The 22960-nt window shown below is 43.1% G+C and overlaps 1 protein-coding gene across 1 annotated transcript in view; it reads right to left on the reverse strand.

Annotated features, from left to right (window-relative positions):
* GRM4 (glutamate metabotropic receptor 4) overlaps positions 1 to 22960 on the reverse strand; it is a 1152011-nt gene that overhangs the window by 62887 nt on the left and 1066164 nt on the right. Inside the window, exon 9 of the mRNA XM_078644246.1 lies at positions 6303 to 6549. Coding sequence (XP_078500372.1) covers positions 6303 to 6549 — 247 coding nt within the window. The remainder of the gene's footprint in view (positions 1 to 6302; positions 6550 to 22960) is intronic.

Genomic DNA, 22960 nt, shown 5'->3' on the forward strand with positions numbered 1-22960 from the left:
GGCGTAGCCATTAGAAAGGCAAGATCTGTGGAGGTGGAGACAAGTCAATCACAGAACAGGCTCGCTTCCAAAAGGCTAGTTCGGCTGGGGCCAAGTCAGTTAGGACTAAAGTTTGTTTTAAACATAGTTTGTATTGGTTTCTGTGAGTTGGCATGATTAAAGCAAAGCCAGTCATGTATTGGCCCACTAGCACGCAAAGCCTTCTGGCCCTTGAAGAGTCTGTTTCATGCATGACATGTTTGCCCCTAAGATGCCACCCTTTCACACTGACTAGAAAGCTGCTAAACTTCTCGATTTCTCCTACTTTGTCTATTCTAAACTTGAATGTGTTGCATTTTTTCCTGTTGTGGATAATTATTTAACAATTACATATTTCAACTGCGCTTCATGTTCAAAGGCCTTACTATATGGCTCTAGCCTTCTTGTGTTTTCTTGAAAGGTAACTGTACCTTCTTTCTAAACTATTTTGTTTGTTACAGCAGCTTCCCTGTCATTAACTGGTATACTTCCCCTTCAGAATCGTTTTTTAAAAAAATGTTTTGCTTTGTAAACATATGGTAATGAAATTGTGCTTTAAATTACGTGATTTTGTCTAGCATTATGATTTTACTCAGTCCCATTTGTCAATTGCTCTTCCTTGCTACCTTCATTCGCTCTATGGAACTTGTCATCAACATTATTGCCCACAACTTTCAAAAGTCACCAGCCGCCACTGTTGATCAGGAAAGAGGGCAGTTTTTACCAAGAGCACCCATCCATCTGGTTTGCTCCCACATACCTGACACTAAATTGATGAAAAAGTGAAGGCACCTTTCTTGGACTTGGGAGTGAATTAGTGGTGCATCCATTGAATCCCCTTTTAAGATCACACTGCTGAGTCCTAAACTGCACCCATCGTTGATCTCCCGAAGTGTGTCTGCAATAATAACCTATTCTGGCTCACAGCTGTCTAGCCTTGGGCTACCAATGGATTCTCCAGGAAGACTCTGCATGGGCAGGAATAGCCACCAAGATAGTGTCACAGGGAACAATTAGGGATTTCCTGCCTCTGCTCAGACAGGAAGAACCAGGATCACTGCTCTCGGTGGACACGGTTGCCGTGGTGGCGTGCCCTTGTTGCGTGCATACCGATATTTGGGGCCGCACTGCAGGCTTCCTTTACCCCAGGGGGGTCTAGTGGGCTGGTACCTGGCTCTGAATGCCCCTGATGTCGGGCACTGGTTTTTGGCGGTGCCTCCGCCTGACCACCCGATAATGTGGAGCTCCCACAGCCGTATCATGCACACTGGCCCTCTCATTCCTTTAAATAACTACCTTGAACCAGTGTGTTTGTGTTTTTGTTTTTTTGATTATTGTTCCCCCTCAGGGTACTTTCCCTCTTGTGCTGCCCCACGGGAACAGACTGCGAGGCCCACTAGGGACTTCCATTAGGGTAAGCATCAGCCTATATTCAGTTGTTTGTGTTGTTGCCATCGTCATTAATTTCACTATTTATCCTGCGAAGGCCCTATTTTCTGATAGGGACTCTGCTTTTTAATCCCCCTTTGGAGTGTGTATATATTTTAACAAGAAAGATTTAAGTGTGACCTACCTCTGGATGAGTTGATGGTGCCAGTATGAACTTTGTGGTCAATCTTCTCATATCCTTTTTTTATAGGTTTACCCTTCAATGCAGAACCTCTTGGCATGCCCCTTTACAGACCCTGAGAGGTTGTATCGCTTCGTTTTCACTTGTATATTGTTCACTGTGTAGTACTTACTGTTTTAGGTCCTGAAGAATTGCGTTATTAAGCAAGAAACATGTCGACCTGATCTGAGGGTCGAGGTAGTTTCCCTGTGCCCGCTACAGCCTCTATCTCCCCTCCCACCTTTTATTCAAGGGAATCAGTCACGCCAATAAAAATCTTTGTGAATTGATTCACCTTTTTAATCTCACATTCCCCACTAGACTACACTCTTATTTCTCCCCCTCACATGCACTCAACCGTTGGCCTGAACTGAAGATCTCCGACAAAGAGCGCCCTTGTGGCGCCCGTCAGGCATTGCAGCGCCAGCCTGTCGAGGAGCAAGAGGCCAATGATGAAGCATGACATCTAGCTGGCTGGGTGTATGAGGCCTCTGAGTTCTAATAAGGGAGCCCTTCGCTCCCTGACTCTACCCACTCTAGGTTGCACACTCCTTCCCCCTTTTCCCTTTATTTCTCCATCTCTAGACATTCTTGGGGAACTTTGTACTTTCTGTGCTACAGGTATGAGAATACAGACAAGTGTACAATTTTGCTGTTCACTTAGTCCTGCAGGTTGGCACACCTAAAAATGCCATCAAGCCATTCCCATGTCAGATCTGTGAATAAGGCAATTCTATATAATAATAGCTGGTGCACAACCTGTATCAACTTCAGTTCTATATTGAGATAGATTTATCCAAATGTTTGGGTGCTCCACGGGTGGCGTCCTCCGTCCAAGAGACGTCTACAATTTGACAATTCTGCCATGCTGCCGAAATTTCCCCAGTTATGAATGCACTTTATGATGGTAAAATTCCACTACCCCTGATTCCATGAATACAAATTGCGATGTAGCTTGTGTCTGGAAACTAATTTTTGAGCGCATAACTTCAGCACAGGTGCGCACAATATTTGTGAGAAATTTACACAAGTTTGATAACTTAGATAATTCGATAAAAAAGGTAGCATGCAAGGACACAATGTTTATTTTTATGATGGTTTAAAAGAAAATTGCTATCGTAGACTGGACAGAGAAACAGATTGACTTTAACCACAACCAGATGGAATCAGAGCAATGGATTTAAGAGAATTAAATTCAGTTAATATTCTGCCAATCGCAGTGAAAGCTTTCACCGCTGCAGACTCCATGACAGGGTAAGGTAAAGCACTGCTAGATCCGGACTTTGACAAAGGGGCTATTTTAGGTGTAGGCTCAAAGATAAGAGGGCCTTATGACCAATGGTAAAGGAAGAGTTTGATGCCAGGCCAAGGTAAGAGACGGCTTTAAGACCAGTGCAGGTGACTGAGCCAGGGGGTTTTAAAAGAGGCCTCAGACACACAGCTGTGTCAGAATGAGCCCCATGCGAGATTATGAGGTTCAAAACCAAACCCAGGCACGATAGAATGCACTTTATGACAGACAAATGCATGTGAGTGGCATGTACACCAAATAAAATGATAGCGGGCTTCAACGGCAGGCACAGAAGAAAGAAAGGCAATATGTAAGCCACAGTTGAAAGACTGTATATCGCAGCAAGCTCGGAGTATGAAAATAATTTTGGGGGGGGGGGGGGGGGGACAAAACATGTTGCATCATGACGTGAACGCTATGGTCTACACCAGTGAATTCGGTTAGAACGCAGTCAGTACAAAGGTCATATTCACAAACGTCCCAGACACCTCCATACTGATAATCGTGCACTCCATGCTCTGTTGATACAACTCTGTTTTGTGTCAAATATGTGCACATGTGGATAGGATCTTCTGATTAAAAGTGAAATAAGTGTACAGTGGATATGGATGCTGTTTACGACTGAATAAGAAAACGGAGAAGGGAAAGTACCAGCATAAAGGCAGATGGGCATACTTCATGCGGAAAGGTTCAGAACAATGGACAGCAACATTATTGCGGCTGTGAATTAAAATTAGAAAACTAATTTAAAATGTAGAAAACTGCCCACTCCAAAAAAGAAATGTATGGATTCGAATATAAATAGCAGCTTAGTCAAGATAAATTTCATACAATCTAAGGTTTCAAGTTGTCACAAGACGTAAGGGAAGTAACTTTTGCTGGTGTTAAAAAAAACGCTGTTAACCCAGTAGTCAGAGTAGTGGTTCTACATGAAAAATAATATAATACTGAAAGGCTGAATATAAAGGTCGGCATATCACAGGCACTAGCACATTGGACCACCGAGGATCAACTATCAAGCGCCAAGGCAGAATGTTGTAAAGTTATCCTTAGGAAGCTATTAGTTATCATGGGAGCACCTATTTTGACTACTTTATATTGAAGCAATTTTCAAACCAAATACTGTTTTAGTGGATGGGAAGCAACGGCAGGATCAATTTTACCAATATTATATGAATATGTAAGTGGGAGGCGAGATTTCTAGGTAACAGTAAGGTGGATGATACTTTAAGTCTGGACTGAGGCACATGAAAATGGTACATCCGACCATATTGATGGGGCATTTAGGGACACACCTAGAGGAAACAGATGCGTAAAGGCCCGGCCTGGCCTAGAGACTGGTTTAAAGCTTCAACCACGTATGAAACAGTTTTAAGGCTAGACTTAGACCACTGAGCTGATTTAAAGATATAAATAAGTGGAATTAATGGGTGGAGAGCAGACCAAAGAAGGAGAGAAGTGGCCAAGCCCGAGATGTGCGCACAAGAATAGCTTTAAGACCAAACCTAGTTGAGCAATGTTTGCAGAAAAAGCAGGTTTAGAGGGTGAACCTTTAAGTCAAGATGAGAAACTGCATCAATGTCAGAACCTCATAAGATGATTCAATGTTATTCTGAAGCAAGCAAGTGGCTTTCAAAGTCAGACACAGTTGAAAGAAAGGGCTTACGGTTCAACTCAAATAAATTTCACCTAGGGAACTCCGATGAGATTACTTTTAGGCCTGCACTATGTGTTAGATAGCCATCTTTGGTCAGAAATAAACACAGTTGGATAATTGAGTGCAGGTACAAATGTGGACTGGCCAAGGGTCGACCTGGGTGTATGAGGTGCTTGAGGCAATACATAGACAATCAAAGAAATGTAGGAATTGAAGATGGAAAACAACTGATAAACTCAATTTAACTGCCCGTCTCTTGACCCTACTTGACAAAAAGAGACTATCAGGTTACCATGTTATCCCATGCTTACATAGTACTCATCATCATAAAAAACTTTATTCGATTAAAAAAAGAATCATAAAAGTATACATTTTAACAAACAAATTCACAAATGGTTTTTCAAATCCAAAGGTTCAGACACATATCATACAGGAAATCATAAGCACATTATCACTAGGCATTTTGATCTATCAGAAAAGGCATACTTCATTGAGACCATCTAAAAACACAAACTAACATGTATAAAGTGCACTGGGCATTTTTAATTTATAACTTCTCATACATAAGTTGGTTAGTCTCTCACACTATCCAACTTAATTTAACACACTTTAATTGCATGTTTGCATATTCTGGCTACTAAAAAGACTAATATAAAAATTACCAATCAAATAAAAACATCTAAAAACACAAACTAACATATATAAAGTGCATTGTGCAATTTTATATTATAATATCTCAAGTATAAATTGGTTAGCCTCTCACGCTATCCTACTTAATCTAACACACTTTGGCTGCATGTTTCCATATTCTGTCAGCTAATAGGACCAATTAAAAAATGTCCTATATATTGATAGACTATCAGTTTCGTGGCTTTCAATTTCTTTCAATTTGATACACAAGATATCAAAACAGAAGTTATCATTTCAATAACGATTCCTGATTAAAAGTGCCAATCTAGTGTAGCTAAGCATAGCACTGCAAATAGCAGCAGTGTGTAATGATCTTAAATGCTCATAACCTTCTTTGAAATTACAAGGTCGAATTTCCTTTACAATGGGTTTAATAAATCGGTTTCTTGGGGCTTTATAAAGGGTGCAGAAAAGTACAAAGTGCAAAGTGCATTGTTGAGCTTCATTATCACAAGGGCATGGGGGAGCCTCTCACACCAACCCCCTTGCTTCGGAAAGGCAACTAAAAAGTGAAGTATATTTAATCGAAATCTCGTTAAATAAAAACACCATTGCGTATGTAATATAAAAGATAAATAAATTGGTGCTGTAATTTGCCTCCTTGATATAATTGTTGTTCTTCATTTTTTGACAATCCCAAAATGTTACGGTATGCATTCCAAATTACCATCTTTGTATCTGAATTAATAGAAGCTGCGTTATCATAAATATTTCCAAGTTCAATTTCATAAAGGGTTTCCCTTACATAAGACAACCATAGGATCTGCATAGTACTCTTCTTACAGGCCAATAGGTAGATGGAGCCTAAATTGGATCCAGTTAATTGGAAGAAAGTAGGACCAGTTGCATACAAGCAAAGGCCCTTAAGGTGGCCTAAGACAAGGTATACAGGGTCAAAAGAGATGTCTCAAGGAGGCAACAGATGAGGCAGGACTATTCAGGTGGAACTTGGCAATACAGTGACCTTAACGCAGCCACACACGAAAAAGAGTGACGAAGGCTGTAAACGGACAAGAGCAGGTGATGGCGGATCTTACCTTGTGTTTCCAGGTTGTCACAGAGTTCAGATTTGGCCTCTCCATTGGGGCGGAAGCTGCCCTTCTGAGTGAACTTGTTGGACATTGTTGCAGCTGTTACCACTGCCTTCAGGCTGCGCTTACGCTTGGGCACGTTCTGCTCAGGGTGGAAAAGGATGATGTACACCTTGGGCATGTAGAGCATTCCCAGAGAGACCGAGGCGCTCAGGCTCACAGAGATGGTCAGCGTCATCGTCTGTATGTACAGCTGAAAAGCAAGAGGAAACAGCTAAATCAGTCTTTCTTTATTTATAGTAAATTTAGGTTCACTGACAAGGGTGAGTTAAATAACTTACATTAAACAGACAAATAATCATATCATTCGTATTATGTAGGGGGGAGGGAACTGAAAAAGAATATATGTATTGATATATTGTATACCTATCTGTGGATAAACATAGACTTGTGCATCATTATATATTAGGATACGATTTAAGATTCGCATACATAAAGTGCAAATGTCTTACATTTTCATTACATACTTTAGATATATAAATATTTCAAAGCTTTTTTGTGGAGTGATTCGCCCTGGCATGAATCATTACATTTTACGATCACGTGCAACATCTAGGATTAGAGCCCTGATTTGCATGGTACAATGTTGCAACATAGCCACTAGACACATGCAGAACTGAGGAAGAGGTGATGCATACCACAGCTCTTGTGGGGAGACTACAGACTCCCTCCATTGCACTAGAGAAGACCCACCAGAAACATGTGGACAACTCAAAACAAAGCATGGACCAGAGGTATTACCTCAGTATTAATTGTTTGAGTGAGGAACCCATGCAGACTGTGAATATGGAAGATAACATGCCATTGACCTTTGCTCTGTATATGTTTCCAGAAGGCATTGTATTTGAAGGAGGTGGCAGATGCTAATGATGAGCTAGAAGTGCTTCAGCACTAATATAAGTGAAAGCAGTGCGTAAAGAGTGATAGATATAGTGAACACGTGAAACATGGATAAAGGGCGCCATCGTTCTTCTACAAGAGGAAAAAATATATGAGAGAAGTTTCTTGGTCCTGCACCTCAGCAAATGATACTCATTTATCAACTTACGTTCAGCTCTGTGTATGAAGCTACCATTCCCATGACTTCTCGCTAGGCTTCATCTGAGGAAATCATCGCGAGAACCGCCAAGACCTTCATTTGAGGTTACACTGTCAAACAACATTACCAGAACTTCATCGAAGGTTGCAAATCCCATTACATCCCTTGAGCATAATATTTGAGAACATGAACCTGATCACTTTTGCTGTCTACATTTTCTACCAGGCTGTGTGTCAGGCGCCGGGAAACCCTTTTTGGGTAGCTGTTGCGCCATATAAGTTGATAAAATAAATAAATAAATAAATAAACCTTGCTACTTACTCCAGGGCTCCAACTGAAATGGCAAATCTTGGTATAATCTCTACCTAAAAATGCCTTCTTCATCCTTTCACCTGCTGCAGTATAACCCATGACAAGCTCTACCCATGATGCTTCTCAGATCTAAACCTAATGTTACACACTCCATGACCTACTTTAGTCTGCTATTCATCACACTATAACCATCAGCACTCCACCTGATGCTACATACCCCATGAACTTCTTCAATTCTTCCCTTGGTGCTATGCACAGAATACTCTTCGGACAGTGACCTGGTTGTACGCTCTCCATAAACTTGATCTAGAACTTGATGTCATGTTAATTGTCTGATGATCACCTCTAACACGTCCATTCCGCTGAATGCCATTCAGCAATTCGTCATCTCATCTGCAGCTATGCAGCATATGTACTACCATTACATAAAGGTACACGCTGCATGATTCGACTAGCAGTGGGTCTAAAAAGAGTGATTGGTTGAGTAAAGGTCTAAGGAGTGGCACTTGGATAAATCGTGCAGTGAGCTATATATAAAAAGAACCTTTAATAGTTTCGAATACGAATATTTAATAGGCACTGTGCACAGTGTCATACTTCCTCCAGTTTGTCCATTATGTTACAATGTGTATCCTTCCTTGTCAGTGGGCTCAAATCTCAACTCCGTGGACAGGTGTATCACGTTTTCTGTCAAAGCTCCTCGTAACAGTGTTCAACCCAACAGGGGGCGTCGATCCAAAGTGTACCCGTACCCTTAAATAAAATTGGATTCTACTCCTTCGCTAGGGTGTGTTGCGAATTTCAGTTGGCATAGATGGTTGTCACTTGCAGCTCGTACAGGTGATTTTCCCTGTATTCCTTGGTGAGCATCGCACTGCTTCTCATTGTAACAATCTCAGCTCCTCATGGTGCACATTTCTTGAATCTTCCATAAATGGTACAATTCTCTTTCTTCTGACTAGAGTGTGGTGTCAGCAGGTATAATCTGCTGTCAGAGTATGGTTCTTGGCTTTTTAGAGGTGGTGACTGTGAACCTAAAACTGTGGTGGGAGACAGCCATTTCGGCTTCTTTTACCATAAATCAAGCCTCTGTACTCAGCCAGACCACACATGCGTCTCAATAACAGGTTTTTCCATCACTGGGCTGTCTGGTGTTGGATATTGAACACACAGAGCTCAACTCCTGCAGTCAGCATGAAACCTGGAACCCTGATAAGGGATAGGTTCCCTTGGTGCTCGTCCAGTTGATGTGGGCACAGTTTGTAAGATCTACCCAGCAACCCTAGCCTTGGCATTGCATTCTCTGGGGTGTGTGGAACTTAAAACAAGTCCCAGTCAAGGATTGATAATTTTGGAGATGATTTTGAACCAGGGTTCAAATGTGGTGCCATCTGTGATTGTGCTACGGTTTCCTTCAGTGGCCACACATGCGAATGTGTACTGTCACTCATAAATAGTTCTTTAGGTCCTATTTGACTTCTGGGAAAGCACTCTTTATTTGCATTGAAAAAAGAGTGCAAACCCCTATATTGCTCTCGCCCACAAGGTCAAAATGAGGCCCATAAAGGAAAAGTCATGGAAACAATAAAGAAGAGAAGGTGAATTACCCTGCCTGAAAAATACCTTTACCAGAATTTGAGGTACAGCCCTGAGGCTCAGCTAAAAGAAACCTGCCATGAGGGGAAAGAGTTAGCCAGAGATATGAGGGCTGAATGGAGAGCTGATCAAGGAGAACCAAAATCAGGATCACTAACACTCACACTAACTGTGGTCTGTAGCGGAGCCCTCAGATGACAAGTGTTGGTGAGCCAGCTCCCCTTCTCTTTCCAATACTTTTTGTTGGCATTTGGCAGCCTGAGTTTGTGTCTCAATGGCATTTGAGTGCGAATTATAGGGCACATCGCTTCATCTTAGGATTTCATCATAGGGCCTACTTAGTGCAGGCCACAGTGCGACTGAAGGCGCGCCCAATTGGAGCCCTTCTGTGCCCATTCATGCCTGGAATGCACTTAGTGCCACGACCCCTGGCCCTCCTGCCCCCCTGAAGATACAACCTTGACCACGGATGCCTCACTAAACACTGCCACCATTCTGACCCATGCTCCACAGTAGGACCTTTCACTTGAACCCATTGCCACTTCACCTGCCACAACACATACACCAGTCCACGGACCAGCCCCAACCCGAACACACCACCTGAACAAAAACACCCACTCACATGTGCCCTTCTCAAAACATGCTCATTATGCAAGCATTGCACCAAATTATGAGACTTCATCGCTAACCTCACACCCAACATCATCTTCCTTACGAGACGTGGCTCAACTCTACATTGGCCCGATACATTAGCCTAGGATCCCCAATGGATATAAAATCACTCACCAGGACTGCGCCAACAAGCCGGGGGGAGGAACAGCCATTATCCACAAAGAGACCATACAGTGCACCACCACCAACCCAACGGAACAACTCAACTTCAGGCTTTACATGGATGACAAGACAAATATCAGAGGCACCCTCAACTACCAACCCCCAGGTCCATGCTCCAACTTTTGCAATACCATCACAGAGTTCATTGCACCCTAGCATTAGACTGCAATGACTACATCTTCCTCAGCAACCTAAAATTCCACATTGATGACCCTAAGGACAACACTGCACACCCCTCAACAGTATGAGCAGCCTCAGATTGACCCAGATCATCCACAACCTACACACACTGCAAAAAACCCAAGCTGAATCCCATTTTTACCTCCAGCAACCACGTGATATACAGGCATGTCACAGAACTCATGTGGACCAACCACTCCTTCGTCCACTTCAGCATCTCCAGCCCCCTTTCTCCCACCCCAAGACGACCAGCACCCTCACGGGAGGAGGAGCAAAATCTCAAAGACCAACTGGACGGACGCTCTCAACACCGCCAACCCTGCTACGGGCAACAACTTCAAACAGGGAGTTAAGCGACAGTATCATCCCCATTAAGAGCAATATACAGAGAAAATCCTCCACAAAAGCCAGCTGATACACCCAAGAACTCAGAACAGCAAAACGAGACATCAAACTGCTGGAGAGGAGATGATGTGCCATCCAAGACACCTCAAACAGTGAAGCCTTTAAGTCTCCCTCGTCTTCTACCACTGACTGCTGCTGGCAACAAAGCAGACATTCCTAGCCATATGCAACAAAACCAATACCAACAACACCAAAGAACTTTTTTACTTTGTTAAGGAATTCTCCAACCTGACCGTCAGCGAAAACAATGCCACACCCTCACAGGAGCTGCGCTACATCCTTGCAAACTTCTTCCATGACAAGATCACAATTATATACAGAAACTTCGAACCCCAACCCACCCCTACAGACTTCGTTGACAGATATGCCACCGTGGCAACTGAAACGAATCACAGATTGAACACTTGGAACCTCCTCTCCACCCAGGACACCACCTCCACCAATAAATCTATCCACTCTGGAGCTCCCACAGATCCAATCCTGCACCACATCTTCAACCTCGGAAACTAATGGATCGGCCAGGAACTCACCACTCTGCTCAACTCCTCTATCACCAACACAACATTTTCCCGTGCCTGGAAACATGCTCAAGTCAGACCACTACTTACAAAAGCCTCCGCCGACCCCAGCAAACTTTAAAATTACTGGCCAAACTCCCATCTCCCATTCCCAGTAAAGGTACAGGAAAAAATCATCAACAAGCAACTTGTGACACACCTGGAGCATTACCAGCTACTCAACAACTCGCAAGCCCGGTTTTTCAGCAATCATAGCAATAAACCACCTTGATAACAGCCACAGATGACATCTGAACCCTCTTCAACCGAGGACAAACTGCAGCTATGATCATCCTTGTACTCTCGCAAGCCTTGGACACTGTATCCCACCACAAGCTGATTGAAAGACTCCACCACATGGGCATCCAAGGGAATGCGCTCAGATGGATCAATTTCTTCTTCACCAGAAGAACCCAGAGAATCCATTTTCCACCTTTCACCTCTCACCTTCGAACGCAAGGTTGTCCCCCAGGCCATATCTCCCAGCCCTACACTCTTCAACGCATATATGACCTCACTGGCCAGCATTGGCAGATCCCACAGTCTCAACATAATTTCCTACGCAGACAACACTCATCATCATCCTACTCACAGATAATCCCACCAGAACCAACTTCCACAGACAAATGATAAGCATTGCCGACTAGATAAAGAACATCTGTCTGCAGCTGATCACAGACCAGATGGAAGTACTTATCTTAAGCAACAGCAGCACCAAATGGAACGACTCCTGGTGGCCATTAGAGCTAGGACCCGCACCCACTCCCTTCGACCATGCCAGAAGCATTGGAATCATCATTGACAACAAGCTCCACATTAAATCACAGATCAACACCATCTGCTCCATCTGCTTCCTCTTTCTGTGCATGCTATGCAAGATCTTCAAGTGGCTACCCCTACGCACAAGAAACACTGTAACACAGGCCCTCACCACCAACCAATTGGACTATGCCAACCCCCTTTATGTAGGAATCGCTGCACTCGTCCAACAGAGACTTCAGACCATACAGAACGCCACAGCCAGGCTTACCCTTGGCCTTTGCCGATAAACCCACATCACACCCCACCTCAGGCATTACACTGGCTCCCTGTACAGAAGAGATGCCAATTAAAGCTGTTGACCCATGCACACAAGGCTCTACACAACGAAGGACCACCCTACATTAACCACCAGCTGAACTTCCACCAACCATCGAGAAGATTGCGCTCTGCAACCCTTTCATTTACCTATACTCTCCAGATCTACCGAAGCAGAAGTGGAGGATGCTCCTTCTCCCACCTCACAGCAAAGACCTGGAAGAGGATCTCCATGCAACTGCAGACCATCACCTCACTTCTGGAATTACGAACGGCTCTCAAGATCTGGTTGTCCGAATAAGCCTCCGGGACCTGCAAGCACCTGGATACCCTATCGGGTGATTAGCCACTTTTTATAAATCTGATTGATTGATTGATCTTGAGCCTACATCCTGCTCCACTTGTAGTCGGCAAACTCTTAGGCCTGATTACGATCCTGGCAGATGGGATACTCCACCGCAAACATTTCCAGAGGAAAGCTGAGGTAACGTGTTACATTTGATGTTTTTGGGGTACTATTCATTGCCTAGTTCCTGTCATGTTATTTTTGGACAATTGGCTTCTTGTTTTTAGCCTCAACATCAAGCGAAAGAATGTGTGTTCTTAACTACTTGTCAGCTGAAATTCCTTTCCAGCCCTGTTGTTGACCCAATTTCTCTATGTAAATCAGTTTCCTGAGGCTGCAGGGTGCTTTTTGCTTGAACCTTGGGCACAAATGCCTTGATTGCAACTGGCTCAATTTAAGATAGGGCTACTGATGTTTCTGAGGTCATGATATTTTATCTCAGCCTTTAATCTGAGATAATTATTCTTTCAAGAGGCTTGCGTCTATTAGCATTGTTGAAGGAAGTGGGCCTAGCGATTCCTTTTGGTGGTTAGTGTTTGTTGGTGGGATTTTAAGCGTTTCTAGACATCAACATCTGCAGCATTGATGCTGGCTGCTGATCATGGATATGAATGGGAACATGCAGAGACACTGTTGTAGCAATCCACTGTTGTAGTCAAGTTGCTAGTAAACTGTGTTGCAAGTGACCTGCATGGGCATGAGAGACTTCTTCTTGTCCACTAATGAAGTTGGGAGTGAACAGATATTTAGTAAAACAGTACAGTCATATGCCTCCGAGTAACTACATACAGAGAGTAGCTTATACTAATCATTTTGCTAAAGTAACGTATACCACATGGCTTAATAGGACTGTGATGGTAGGCGTAGACGCAGTAATCGTGTTTAGCACCATTTTACAGTCATAAATTGTGTGCTTTCCAGTTCTTTTAATTGATTATCCTTATTTTTACTGACCTATAAATGTGTATACATACATGGTGAACTTTGCTGAGTCTTGTTTATGTCGTAAATTATATGTGTTTCTAACTCATAGCCACCAGATACATTAAGTCGTATCTGCTGGACAACACATCAACAAGAAAGTCAAGTCTTTGTCAATTCCTGGCGTTAGAGTACTCTCCAATACTCAGTTTCACCAAAGGTAAATGAAGTGTTATTCACTTGGGAAGGACTCAGTACTCACTGACTGTTTCAGAAGCTGGGGTAATAGCTTAACGATAAGAAAGAAAAGATCAAGGCAGTGTCAAAAGTGATGAATCATAAGAAGATCTAAGTGCTATTGGTGCCTGGATAGAGTAAGGTAGTTACAGTTAAGTGGTGATGTATGCAGGGAATGAGTAAGGATGTGATGAATAAATGGACTTTGAAAGTACCGACGAGTGAAGGCAAGGGGTACGGAGAAACGGATAAATGGAAGGTTTAAGCAATGAGGAATAATTGACAGATGTGTGTAGTGATGGATATAGGAAAGGAGTAAAAGTGTAAGGTTGTGATGGAGTATGGGGTAAGGAACTGATTGATGCAGAGAAGGATTATAGGAATGATATTGGGGTGAATGGAAGGGGTTAGAGGTCACAAGTGAAGTAGCGTTTTAATGAAGTGATTAGAAGAGTATGTTGGGCATTGATTTATTTTGGATATGTATATAGCACTAAAGAGAGGAGGAAACCTACAAAGGGTGATGGTAGAATGGAATATTTGATTGAGCATGAACTACCTTTGGATAGAAACGAGGGAAGTGGTCTAGTTGCGGAAGCTGTAAGTGGATTATAAACGGATAAAATCTACACTAGATGAATGAGTGGAGCAAAGGATCACAAAACGATAGGTTAGTAAATGAAAAATGGAAGGAAGTTTTTAAGGAGTGATGTGTTAAAAAGAGTAAAGGAGGGTAGGAAATGTAAATGAATGATGGGGGAAGGTACAAGAGAGAAATTGATTGTCTGTGTACAGAATTACCGGGTACAAAGAAAGCGTGATGCAGAGATAGCTGTACCACGCTATGGTAATGTATTAATGTGGGGACAATATAAGATATAGCTCTACTGGGAAGGTGTAAGGGCATAATGTATGAAAAGAACGTGTAAGAGAGTCGTGTATGGACTATTAACAATATGATCAATGACACAACATGTAAGGGAGCTATTCGTTTTCATCATGTGTGTCTGAGAGCGAGAGGGGAAGAGGGAGCAAGCGAGGTAGTGCTTGAGAAACAAAGAGAAAGCATTCCACTTGACTTAACGCATCGCCGCGCAAGGTGGCGAAGACACATGTGAGATCAAACACCGCCTCCGAAGCACAAGAATAGAATCTCACTTGCCCAGCTAGCGCAATGTTCTTCCTGAGCTCCATCACCTGCTCTGCAGACTCTCAGCTAGGGCGGTGAACGGAAACCACCCACACACAACGTGTCCAGGGAAGATCACTCCCATTTACACCTAGGAAGTGCTCTTTGAACAGATCGAACTACTGTTAGGCACAAAACACACTGCCAATGCACCAGCCCCGTGAAAGCAAACCAAACTCCTAATAATTCAGTACAATGAGGACCAATCACACACCGGCCAAGCAAGCAGTGTAAATATACACCTTCATAACCTTGAAGTAGCACTGTGAATTTAGAGCACACAGGTTAGAAACCACACCCAGTCTGCCGGTCTGCACAAGCTATACCAGCTCTCATTCAAACAGCTTTCCGACCACATAACACTCACACCCATCTCTTGGAAAAACAAACCACCATCTCACCCAAACAGATCTGCGAGAACAAAACAGACTTTTACTCAGTCAGCTTCACAGAAAGATACGACAATGAATTGGGGTAGATTGGGCTGGAGTGCGTAGATTAGGGTAGATTTGAGGGGGAAGATAGTGGTAGGGTAGATAAACTAGATTGGGTGGAGTGGAGAGGGACACATGGGATAGAATGAGGGAGAGTGGCGTGGGTTGGGGTAGATTGGAGTGGAGTGGGATAGATTGGAGTCAGGTAGATTGGGGTGGAGAGAGGCAGATTGTGTGGATTATAGTAGAGTAGAAAGGAATGAAGTGGGGGTCGAATGGGATAGTTTGGAGTGGGTTATATTGCAGTGTAGTGGAGTGAGGTAGATTGGGAGTGGGGTAGACTGAAGTGGTGCGGGTAGATTGGAGTAGATTGAGATGAGGTGCGGTGACTGGTGTGTGGTGGAGTGGTGTAGAAGGGGTTAGAGTAGGGAAGCTTGGGGTAGAGTGGGGCAAGATCTGGTTGGAGTGGAGTAGACTGGGGTAGATTGGAGTGAGGTAGACTGGGGTGAAGTGAAGTAGATTGGGGTGGAGTGGTGTAGGCTAGAGAGGAGTCGGACAGATTGGAGTGGAGTGGGTATATTTGGGCAGACAGGAGCAGAGTGGGGGAGATTGGGGAAGAGGAGAGTGCAGTGGATTATGGTGGTTTGGAGTGAGGTAGATAGGAGTGGAGAGAAATAGATTGGAGTAGAGTGGGGTAGTTTAGGGGGAGTGGAGTAGCTTTGAGTGGGGTAGATTATGTGAATTATAGCAGTGTAAATTGGAATGAAGTGGGGTAGATTCGAGCTTAGTCGGGTAGATTGGAGTGAGCTAAATAGGAGTGGGCTAGTTTGGAGTGGTTTAAATTGGGGTAAATTGGAGTGGTGTGGGGTAGACTGGAGAGGAGTAGAATGGTGTCGAGTTGGAGAGATTGGTGAGGGGTAGATTGGGGTGGGGTAGATTGGAGTGGGCAGATTGGGTTAGGGTGGGGTAGACGGCAGTGGAGTATATTGGAGTGGAGTAGATTGGAGTAGGGTAGATTGAATGGGGTAGATTGGATTAAGATAGTTTGGGGAAGGGTGGTGTAGGATAGGTTTGAGTGGGTGGATTAGGGTGGGGTTGGGTCAGAATAGACTGCAGTGGCGTAGATCTGGGTAGAATGTGGTAGATTGGAAGGAAGTGGAGAGGGACAGTTTGGGTCGAGTGGAATGGAGAGTGGTAGATTGGGTTAGAGTGGAGTGGGTAGATTGGGTGGTTTGAGTGGGGTAGATTGAGTTACAGTGTAGTGGAGAAGGGTGGAATGGAGTTGGATGTATTGGAATGGAGTTGGATAGATTGGATTGGAGCCGGGATTGGAGTGGAGTGAGACAGATAGAAAAGAGTGGAGTGAAGTAGATGGGGATGGGGATGGGGTGGGGTGGGGTAGATTTGGGTGGTTTGGGGTGGGGTAGACTTTTTCTCCACCAGACTTTTATCCAGAGCAAGAGAAAAAATCACAAAAGGGAAAAAAGGGATGAGAACAAAGATGAAAAAGCAGTGTCAAAGGGAAAAACTGGAATTAAAAGAAACCTGCAAGAGTGAGATGAAGAGGCAGGGAGTGTCTGGTGATGGATTAAAGAGGGATAAGGTGGAAACAACACTGCACATCGTTGGTGTTCTGCACCCCAAACTTCGATAGCGCTGGCCGGAGCAGGCTTCTGGACAAATTTCTGGGCCCGGCAATTATTCTTTTACAAATAAAGCACCGGTAAAGGGGTATGCACCGCAGTTATAATGCTCAGGTGAAAGTTGGCTATTCTTTTACATAATACATCTCAGTTCGATGACTAATAAAATAAGCTAGGTCGACATTATACAAAATGGTGGTCTCTTCTTTTGAGTAAGAGTAATACCAGAGGACGAATATTAAGAAAAAATGCTTTGCTCCCATTTAGAATTACAAACCTTACCTACAGTGAAGGGTTTGCACATGGTGGCTGCCCTGGACACTCTCCCAGTTCCCTCCATGGAGAGGTAACCCGGGTGCAGGACCAGCTCAAACAGCGAGAACACTGTGTCTCGCGACGAATGGCCTCCCCGTGTAAAGGCCCATTGATAGCCACCCAGACATGAAAAAGGGCTCGAGTACCCCGAACAGACAGTTAATCCTATTAAAGGCTCTGCCATGGAAGAAACGCTGCATTAAACATGCAAATTCCCTTCAGCAGCACGAAACACAAGCACCATTTACAGTCGTTCCCACACCAGAGTTAAAGCATTGCTTTGTGTGGCGCCACAAAAGGAACAGCGAGGTGCTCCCTCTGCGGCCTGTCCTTAAGGAAAAGGTACCAATTATTTCTGAGAACAAAATGCTCGTATACATTTCATATCGGGCAAAACACTCAATCATAAAGGAAAGAAAACTATGCACAAATGTTCCTCTTTCCAGCACATTCTCTCCATCCTCTCCACTCTGGGGTCAGATGAAACACACACGTGCAAACTCAGAGCAAGGTTAGACTACAGTACTCTGTGCAGCGCCTAGACACTCAATCGGGCATCAGTGCACCGTATAAGTGTTGTTCATCAGTCCTGTTCTCCCTTTAGCACTCCTTTCCTCCCTTTCTATTAGACACTAACGCCCTTATTGTCTTGACATCTTTCTGCAATCCTCAATCTGCATATCTCATAATCTCCCACGATTGCCACTGGCATGTATCACTCTGTATGCTGTGCAGAGAAGCCACGGATTGGATATGCATGTAGTGTGCACACCTTAATGACTCAGTAACCCGCACTGTGAGAAACTTGCTCTGCCTTCAGCCTCGCTCAGCTTCAGAGCTCTCTTTTTCACTTTCATAACACCTACCCACAGCCTGAACTCACTCAGACAGCTGGTCAGACAGCCAGGGGTGACTCAGTTCATAGTATGCACTACATAATAGTCCTATGTTGTATACAAACACTAGAGCAATACATTGTGGAAAAGCAAATAGTTTTAGGGAATGCAAGATGAAGTAAAACGTGAAATCTAAACAGGGACCGGATCTCTACAGTGAAAGGGTTTTTATGGTCATTTTTGAGACAATAATCAGTGCTTTTGCCAGAAAAGTTAAGGACATGAATATAGAGCCTAATAGGGACCTATTTCCAAGTTGAGTTTTATTTTTGTCCGGGTTTAAGTCCCGGCAGGACCCTACCCACTTATAGCCCTGTGGTTATCCTTGTAGCGACTAGGTGTGAGGAAAGCTTTTCTTCACTGCATAGTTTTAGTCAAGTTCCTTACTGCGGGGTATGTGGGAGGGGGCCACTCTTTTTGAGGGAGGAGAGGTGAGCAACTCGTCTGTCGACTACCACCCCCGCCCTGAGAACAAGTCCTCTGTCAACTCCCCCCCCCCTCTTACCTGCACTGGGTGGGAAACCCAGGGTCTAGCTAAGCCACTGGTTCTTGATTTTTATCTGTCACAGAGTAAATATACATTTTGTCGTTTTGCGAACCCTACATTCAGCACAGAATGAACTTCCATATTCCACCAAGCACAGGATACAATAACTGGATGGTGATACATGAGTTATGCCTCATTCCTATGTAAGTGAAAGCTTAGGGATGTTCAGAACATAAGTGCATGTTCAGAAACAGCTGTGCCAGGAGTTCCAAGAGATTATTAAACATGTACAATTGTCTTTCGCTGAACAAAATGGGCTGCATGGGAACCTCAACCTCCTCTTTCTCCCAAGGACAGAGAGAGAGAGTGTAATCAGCTGTGCCACCACTGACATGACCCAGAGAGACATAACCACTCTCATAGCTCAAAGATGATCAGATCTATCAAACAACGGGATATTATTAGATCACACATTCACTGATGTCAGGCGTCCTGTCATTTTATTTGCTTTACCTCCGGGCTCATCATATATAGATTGCTAAATGTAAGAGGTGTAGGAGCAAAGGACGTTGTGAACCCCATGCGTTAGCAGCTACAGTGGGGTGGGGTCCTAAATGGCCTCTCCTATCTGGAATAAGGAAGACAAATGCTCATAATTAACAATGAAAGAAGATGGGTTGAAAACGGAAAGAATGATAGATGGCTAAAAGGAGGACGGTTGGGTGAAAGGATGGGTGAAAGAGAGAATGGGTAAAATGATTCATGGATGGGTGAAAGGGTGGATCAGTGAAAGGATGTGTGGGTGCGTGAATGGCTATGTGAAATTTCGGATGGGTGAAAGGATGCATGAGTGGGGGAAAGGAAGCGTGGGTGGGCGAATGGTTTAAACGATGAATAAGTAGGTGAATGGATGGAAGGGTGGGTGGGCATATGAAAGAACGGATGGCTGAAAAGATTGTTGAAAGGGAGAATGGGTGAAAGGATGGATGGATGGATGGATTGGTGAAACACTGAATGATGGATGAAAATGAATGGATCACAGAATGTGCTTTTGCTTCTGGATTTGTCTGCAGCATTTGATACTGTGTCACATCCTAAGCTGATACAAAGGTGTCATAAGACGGGAATCCATGGCACTGCATTACAATGGTTCGGTGATTTTTCAAACAAACAGAACTCAGATTATTCCTCTGGGTTCCTACAAATTGCGCACCATGATGCAGGACAAGGGAAATGGTCGCCATCACGACTATCAGGACATAGTCAGAGAATATTCACCGTTCATAAAAAAGAGCAATACACATGGATGAAAAATAACTGAGGCAAAAGTAAGGAGGCCAATGAGAACAGCTGCTGTCAGTCTTTGTGGAAGAAACTCACGCCAGGCACACCCAGACCATTCTTATCAATGCAGGATGTTAAAAACAGGGTAGATTGCTTCAATCTTCTGTAAGAAGATATCAGAGGTGAAAACCTCTTAGAAACTTATTCTATGGAAGATCAATGCAGATTACATTTACTAGATCGCACAATTAAACAAATATCACTCACCTCCACGTTAACCTATCATTAGTCTATAAATCCCACGCGGCCTTAGTAATATGTTGTGGTAAAGTTATTTCAAGAGGGTGGAGTTGCGTGTAGATGCTGAATAAATAACATCCTGCTATTAGCAGTTTCTGGCTGTTATAATATCTATGCTGCTTACCTTTTCCGACACACTGGCAATATTTCCTTGTGAATCCAACTTGAAGTTGGAAATGGAAGTGCCATTTGTTGGTGAACTGACTTTGCTACTAGTATCCTTGCGACTTTGAAACTGGATGGATATTGGAGATTTTTTTCTTGAACTCCCACAAGTGGCTACCTTCATATACTACCGTAGTAATGATAGTATCTGTGACAGTTACAGGACGTTTGCAAGAGATGACTTCTTCACCTTCTTACAACTCTACTCAAAATACTAAAAACCAAGAAGGTATCTGGTCAAGAATGGAAGCTGGGCAAAAAACTGAGACACAAAATTCCAAACAGAGGGACTACTAAGTGTATTCACCAATGAAAAGGCCGCATTTCTAAAGGACACTATCAGGAATCAATGATAAAGATGGCCATTTTTTTAAGCCTATATCCTAGATACAGCATGTCTCAAGGAGACATGCACTGCCTAGGCGAGACCTAAAAATGGCTGCCACTACTTATGGCATTCTGGGTGGAAGTGCACTCTTCTGGACTAGTCTCTACATAAAATCAATGAATTTTTGCAGCTGCTGCATTGTAAAGTTCAAGAACATGCACACAGCACTCTTTATTAGGAGATTTGGTTGTGGCAGGATTGCAACCCGAGACTACAGCTGTTTAACATATACATTAGTGACTTAGTATCGCCAAAACAGGTGCAGGAAGAGCAATCAGCATTGTGAAATTTGGTAATAATTGTGACGGCATTGAGGAAACTAATGGGAACTGTATATCAGCAACAATAAACCAGTAGTTACCCGCCCAGAAGCTGTACTATGTATGAAATTGGACCCAAACTCGGGGCTTTTCGATCCTCAGGCTTACGATAGGAAAAGGTATACAGGCAGAATGTCCTTGCAGGACAAGTTGCCCTACTGGCGCAAAGATACACAGGCCTGGAAGCGGAGATTGGGAAGGCCACTTGCAACTGAGGTAAGAAGCCTTACGCCTGATGCATAGAAGCAGTTTCCACATCTGGTGCATGTAAGGCAGTTAAAAAGAGAATTGCCGACGCTTAGAAAACAGCTGTTGTTGGTCTCCTTTTGCAATAAAATAAAAACACATAAAACAATATATGAAAACAGAGAAAAATGTCATGAAAAGAAAATGAAAACGTTTGGATTGAAGGAATAAGAGCAATACAGAATAAGAGAACTAAGCAATTTGGGGTCGAAGTGGGTAAATCCACAGACAACAGAAAAAGAAACGTTTTCTGTTCAGTGGCAGATAATGGATTGATTACCTAAATCTGAAAATGTACTGGCTATATACAACTTTTCAACGTAACTGCCTTTAGGTTGCACATACCCAAGACCAATTTCCTAAGTATTGCTAAGTATAGTGAAAATATCTACTTACATTTTGTTTAATGAAACTAAAGTAAAAGTATTCTAAAGGAGCTGCAGCAGCCTAAACTTCAGCTCGAAACTCAATGCTCAACTTCTTGAATTGTACCTAGTTAGCGGTATTTAAGAGTGATCTTCTCTAATAAGTTGACATTTCACCAGCGCATCGATTCAGCAATAGTACCAGCAAATGCTGTAGCAAACTCTTTAGGTAAACTAGACACCAATGCACTCCACAAATCAATCAAGGTATTAGCTTAAAAATATAGACAGCTGTCTACTACATGTTAGCGAAATACTGTCTAAAAAGCATTTAAAAAAATTCAATTAACATACATTTGAATCTGGAAAAGTAAACGGTCAGGCAAATGGTGCATCTGGATTAACTAGTATCTCTTTATAATACTATAAAAGATCTCTAAACACGAGCATAGCACCATTAAGCCAGAAAAGACACTCCTTGTTAATAATGAAAAATCATTTAGAGACAAAAAATTATCCTTTGGTGATCATTATATAACAATTCTGGCAAGCCTGTTTTAAATGGAAAAAGAGGGATATGATATGCAGATCACCAATATTTGGATAATTTGGATCAAGATTGTGGCTTAAAAAGGCATTCACCGAATTAGACCAGAAACGATGTTTGAAAAGCCATAAATATAAATGTATATTTAATTTAAACAGCCCTCAACCCCATTTGCTGAACATCCAATCTACAACATTCGAAAAAGGATGTGGGAACTGAGAATGGATGATGCTTGCCACGGATGACAGTGGTGTAGCAGAGAACAAAAAACTTTACTGAACTATAAAATATCCTCTATGTCATGGAATCGATCTACCTCCGATTCACGTTTTGCTCTTTTACATAGTAATGCCAAGCTACAAAGAGCAAGAGTCCAAGAGCTTATGAACTATGTGATGAACTACAGAAACATTGTTCTGTGTTCTGCAATGGGAACGTTTTTATTCTAGGAATCACAACATTTCTCAGGCAGTAGCCCGAGGAGGGAACCAGAGGCCGTAGGGTGCTGGTGGACGGTCAGC

The sequence above is a fragment of the Lissotriton helveticus genome, chromosome 5_1, assembly GCF_964261635.1.
Source record: "Lissotriton helveticus chromosome 5_1, aLisHel1.1, whole genome shotgun sequence".
NCBI classification, from domain to species: Eukaryota; Metazoa; Chordata; class Amphibia; order Caudata; family Salamandridae; genus Lissotriton; species Lissotriton helveticus.